Source organism: Ceratina calcarata, unplaced genomic scaffold (assembly GCF_001652005.2).
Source record: "Ceratina calcarata isolate Rehan_Ccalc_2016 unplaced genomic scaffold, ASM165200v1 scaffold116.2, whole genome shotgun sequence".
NCBI classification, from domain to species: Eukaryota; Metazoa; Arthropoda; class Insecta; order Hymenoptera; family Apidae; genus Ceratina; species Ceratina calcarata.
In genome coordinates this window covers 241,777-247,634 of record NW_017132550.1, presented here as the reverse complement: position 1 = coordinate 247,634, position 5,858 = coordinate 241,777, and the positions used below count along the sequence as shown (strand labels likewise).

General features: G+C 38.9%; 1 protein-coding gene across 5 annotated transcripts in view; it reads right to left on the bottom strand.

Moving 5' to 3' along the window:
* Positions 1 to 5,858, bottom strand: part of LOC108624432 (sphingomyelin phosphodiesterase) — a 15,493-nt gene that overhangs the window by 6,693 nt on the left and 2,942 nt on the right. For 4 of the 5 annotated variants that reach the window (XM_026812889.1, XM_026812894.1, XM_018023754.2 and 1 more), the window contains exons 2-6: positions 3,633 to 3,743; positions 2,618 to 2,829; positions 1,286 to 1,582; positions 662 to 1,054; positions 253 to 425 (exon numbers count right to left, since the gene is read on the bottom strand). In XM_026812889.1, the coding sequence (XP_026668690.1) occupies positions 253 to 425; positions 662 to 1,054; positions 1,286 to 1,582; positions 2,618 to 2,829; positions 3,633 to 3,714 (1,157 nt within the window). In that variant the 5' untranslated portion in view covers positions 3,715 to 3,743. Of the gene's footprint in view, positions 1 to 252; positions 426 to 661; positions 1,055 to 1,285; positions 1,583 to 2,617; positions 2,830 to 3,333; positions 3,415 to 3,632; positions 3,744 to 5,858 lie in introns of all 5 variants that reach the window. The other variant, XM_018023763.2, reaches the window with a different exon arrangement.

Here is a 5,858-nt window from a genome sequence, read left to right as displayed (position 1 = left end):
GAAAAACGAAATTTTTTTCCAAAAGTTCGCTGTTTCGACGGTGGGATGGTCGGATTTTGTCAACATCAATAAAATGCCAAATAATCATACTTAACTCATTAAATATCGAAATTAGAAGAAAAATGCACTATTTTTAATTGTAGGAAATGCATTTTTTTTTAATATTTTGATTGACTGTATAGCCAATACATCCTTAAAAATATTGTGCGCGTAACTGCTGAACAAAGTGAGTAGACAAAAATAGAACGATACCTATTGACAGGAGCACTTTCGTGGTTTCCCAAAGCCGGAAATATCGGTATTCCTGGGAACGTGTCGATGAGCTGCGTCACCGTCTCGTGCAACACTTTCAAATTTTCTTCCCTGGTTTGATTCCACACGTCATGGGGTGGTAGGTCACCGGTCCACAGAATATAATCTATATCCTGCAGCGATACAACGAAATTTTTTCTTACACATTCCCTTCGATGTTCTTATAAAAATTGATCCATTTTTATGAAAATACTTTCCTCGTGGGAACAACGATGTTAATCCGTACAAAGAAAATTATAGATATTTTTTTTAACAGCGAAATGAGACAATTTACTCGGAGTGCATTGTTTTTTCGAAAATCTGGTATTAATGGGAATGAATTATGATTGTATATACGACGACGACTTACGGAATGCGTGTCGGCAATGTGCTTCAGCATGTGCTCGACTGTTCTCTTCGGGGTGTCGCATTTTCTGTAATCACCCCATCGGCCAGCGGCCGCCGCCTGGTTCAGGGGTGCGCCGTTCGTCAATCTGCAGCATAACGGTTCGTTACAGTCCGCGTTCGTGCCCTCCTGATAATACGGATCGAAGTGGGTGTCTGAGATATGGAGGACTTTGAACGTTGGCGCACCTTCTTGGGGTGGCACAGGCGGCTTCACGGGTGGTTTGTTCACCGGAGGGAACGCTACTTCCCATTCGTGTAGCGGGTTGTACGCGTCATCGCACGCGTCCCCGATCACGAAACTGCAGATCTGGACCGGGCCCATGGCCACGTGCTTCAGCATGTAGATCACTTCGCCCTGAATCGAGGAAAACAATTGTATTTTAATCAGTCCGTTCGTACGACGTTTTCAATTATTGAATTCGTTCGTTTTGTTTAATCATTCTCACAATTGATTTTTAACTTAAATAATTTCACTGCTCGGTTTCCCCAATCGTTTTATTGATTCAGTGTTTCCAATTATTTAATTCATTCATTTTCCCTGATTGACATTTTTCTTTCTGTGAATAAAATCAATTTGAAGACTTACCCCGAAGAGTAACGTGACTCCTTGGCAAACCCTAGGGGTTTGAATGTTGAGAGAGACGCAAAATTGGTAGATGTTGTTCATGATCTCCTCATCACTCTTCCCGACTTTTATGTAATGTTGTAAAAGGCCGGCGCCGACCTTGCACGCTGTGCAAGACACCTTGGACATTACCGACGTTTCGACTTCCATCATCACTTGTTTCAGATCCAACAGCTTCAGAGCTTTGTCTACGAATCCCGACAGCTGTCCGGTGGACTGAACGCTTTCCATCTCCCATAACATTCGCGAGTAGTTGTACTGAAACGCGTTCAAATTTCAAAAATAGAACGACGAGCATAATTATTCGTAATTTTTTATATCTTTAAGTCTCCAGTCTTTTAATTTAATTTCACGTGCAATGTTAATTTGTATCCAGCAGTAAATACGAAATCAAGCATGACCAGATAAAAATGAAAATAATGCACAGTTAATAACAATTTTACGATTTTTTTTTATTAAACCAGAGGGAACGCGAGGGAAATTAATTGGGTATTAAAACTGAAATACAATTGGAAAAATGCATTGTACAGGCGAGGTAAGATTACAGTTTGTCTATATAAATAGTTTGTCACCACGTGTGATGTACAAACTGAATCGTTTGACTCTACTTAACATTACGTATAAATTATTTATTATCTGACAAAACGTTTAAAGCGAGTGTCGCTCGTTACGAAAGAGACACGCGCGATGTACTTGGTTTCAGTTTTTTGCTTATTTCGCTGAAATAGAAGTCAGTTTAAGGTGTGTCTCCAATTTCAACGCGACTAACGTGACTAACAGTTAGACTAACTGTGCTGAATGACAGAATTGAGTCCGAGATCGTTGAATAGAAAATTCTCGGATTTTTCTTTCGAACGAAAAGGTCGTGTCCGTAATTACGAAAACTTTCCCCGGGGGGGAAAGTCACTGACATTGGATCACAGGAAGGATATACGCGACCGTATCCTCGTCTATGTAATACCAGTGAAAGTATTTTGGCACTGAAAGTGAGAGTTGGCGACGACTCGAACGGGTTTAAAGTTAAAAAATGAACCCGGAAGGAACGAAAATTGTAGTCCAAACATCTCGTCGGGAACTCGTTGATTCAGTTGTTTCAAAGCCGTGAGAAATTGTATATAGAATAGACGATAAATAGACTGCGGGTTTTTATGCGAAACAAAATGTTTAAAACACGATTTAAAATATTGCGATACGCTCTGCGTTTATTCATTTCTAAGTTCTGATCGTTTTGTCTTTTATGAATGTGTGAAAATCCACAATCTAATAATAATCGGACAGTGCGATCGAGATTACCCGTGCTAATTGATCAGGATTGGTTCCGTTGATGATCACTTCAGCTGTCGGTGGCAAATCTCTGATACCGTCGGTGAACGGTAGTACCGTAACGTCCAGCCTCTCCCAGAATCTCTCCCGACTTTTTTCCAACCATTCGTCGGCCAACTGTGTCCAATTGGTCATTACCATCTCCGCGTCTCTCTTCGATCTCCCATCCCTCAACGGGAGTCCTTTATTAGTAGCAGCAATGAATAACAAACAGGCAATTAGGTCATAGATTCAAATGTCCACGTAAAAACGGCACAAAAAATGTCAAAGAAATCGGACAATAATAATAAATGCCAAGCTTTATCAACTTAGTGATTTTAACATGATTTGAATGACATGACAAACAGGCAGTTAGGTCATAGATTCAAATGTCCACGTAAAAACGGCACAAAAAATGTCAAAGAAATCGGACAATAATAATAAATGCCAAGCTTTATCAACTTAGTGATTTTAACATGATTTGAATGACATGACAAACAGGCAGTTAGGTCATAGATTCAAATGTCCACGTAGAAACGGCACAAAAAATGTCAAAGATATCAGACAATAATAATAAATGCCAAACTGTATGAACTTCATGTATGATTTTAACATGACTTGTATGATGAACATCAAATGAATTTAGCTATTTTTTATTAATCTATTTTAAGACCGTTCTGTGAACAATTGTAGAAACGCCGACATACATGTGTTACACTCCATAGTAATCCTCGTATCGAGTATGACTCGTAATCATCGTATCAGGAATCATTGAACCGTATGCAAATCTGAAACATATACTTTCCCGAGAAAAGTGTGTCACGGTGTTACGCGCCACGTTTCGCTCCATTTTCAACTACTAACGAAACAGGACTAATGCAAAGGCTGATGTTTCGAACGAGAGGCTGCCGACGTTTTCATATTAAAATCAACAGTTTCACAAAGGTAACATGAATAATTTTACACATGTACGTTCATGATTGATCGCGTGCCATCATTTACATACCAAAGGTCTTGTGAACGCCGATAAGGAGAAACGTGATGATAAAGAAGGTATTCATTGTGGTCCTCCATCTTTGATTTAGCATGCTATTTCGAGCTCTTTGGTAAATGTCAACTGTAACAGAAAAACACACTGCACGTTGCACTCTATTCTTATAATGCTAACTAAATATCGATTAACTGACAAGATTTATTAGCCGACAATAAATACTTGTGACACTTGGTCGAAACACGCCAGTACTACAATACTAATTTTATTATCAATTATATTATTTTTTTATCACGTTCTCTGGAGGATACCGTTGCGCATTAAAATAGTTCTAAAGCAAGGTCACACGTCCGAACGAACGATACTCGTTTCAAATTTTGGACAGCGCGCGATTACAGTTACGCTTATTTAGGTCATCGACCTAGAACCGAAATTAATAAATTTGGTCAATCTGATCCCGTACTGTCGTCGATGAATCATAAGTAGGTATTTAATTGTTCGCTGTCGACTAGATTTATTTTAAAAATAAAATATTTAGAAAATGAAATCGAATTTGCAATTTCATTTATACTCATGAGAATTTCATTTATCTTCACGAGAATTTCATTTATCGTATCATTTCACGTATTATCGTATATCTGATATTTCTCCAGATATTACTGTACTCTCTCGCATATATTAGTTTCGAGTAAAACGCGATCTGATAAGGATTTAGGGGAATCAAACGGGAGAGGAAAAGAAAATACGGAAACGACGTGACGGGGACGTATGGTATCGGGACTTTCGCCAAAACAGATCTCACTGACCCACTGCAACAACTGGTACACGTAGTCAGTCGCGTTTACGATCGTACGATCCGCAATTTCACGTCGTAAACGCCATCCTCGACCAACCGCGGTCGATCGATCACCGATCATAGATCACGTTTCTAATAACCCTCTCACGCGCAAGTAACCTTGAAGTAAAACGAACGAAATCGTCGATTAAACAGACGATGAATCTTATAATTTAATTACATTTAAACCTCATTTATTCGTCGATGCAAACGCTTGTATTCTTTCGTTTCATTCCTACGATGTAATTATTCCATTGAACACAATAATTAATTTACGCGATGATCGATTTAAATAATTTATGTTTATCTACTACGATTGTACCGAGCACTCTAACACATGCTCCGCATTTGTCGGGGGGACAGAGATAACGGAATAAAAACGACGTTAGGGGGAATTTATTTGATTTTCGTTAACGAATCTGAACGGAGGCAAACGTAGCAGCTAAAAGAGCGAAGTGGAATAAGCGGTTGAACCGTTATTCGACCCATCGGTAGACCTCGCCGACCGAAGAAGCTATACCTCGGCTTCTACACGTGTTCGTATTTCACCCACTCGCTACGAAATCATGGTCATTGTCGGTGATCGTGAATAGTAGCAGGTTTCCCACCTCTCGGCCTTGGGAAAACCAGACTAAGAAGAAGACTGTGAGACATTCCTCACGTGTGTCAAAGTGTTTAATAAGAATCCAATCTCTTTGTCTCGTGTGGCCAAGTTAGATCCAAGAATGCGTGGGACGCGTTCTTGAATTTTTTTCTTACACGCTTCACGTGCCTTCAATCGGTTTAACAAATTTCTTTTCGAGATAAAGAAATCGTTATGAGACGAACTTTGTATTAATATTATGAAAGAGTAACAATTTCAATTGATGATCAAAAAGGAAATGTGAGAAATGAATGAGAATCGAAAGGTAAGGATTGAACAAATAATTCAACCTTCTATTCGTGTCATGGTAGAATGAACGAGCTATTGTGTGGGACGAAGGGATTGCACGCAATTTCAACAAAGAAACGAGAATCTCTTTTCAAGTCGATCAACGAATCATTCAGTAACGTGGCTCAATGACGTTTAAACAGGAAGCGGTGAATTTTATTAATGGCAGCAGACACTGTCATTGGTTCGTGTTAAGCTTTCTGGAAATCCGTTTACGGAAAAGCCTTTGTCAAGTGTCGAGTAAGGGGAACGAGGAAATGATATTAGTTCGACTGGAATGATTTACTTAATTTACTCTTACCGTTTCGTCAATTTAGACAGCTCCGATTATTCGATAAATACGTCTGATAAGAAATGAAACAACCAATAAAGAAGTGACAAGCAGTTTCAAAGTTTAATTATATTTAAGGATGTATTGGCTATACAGTTAATACCAAAAGTTTATGTACCTTAGAAAAACGCATTTCCTATAATT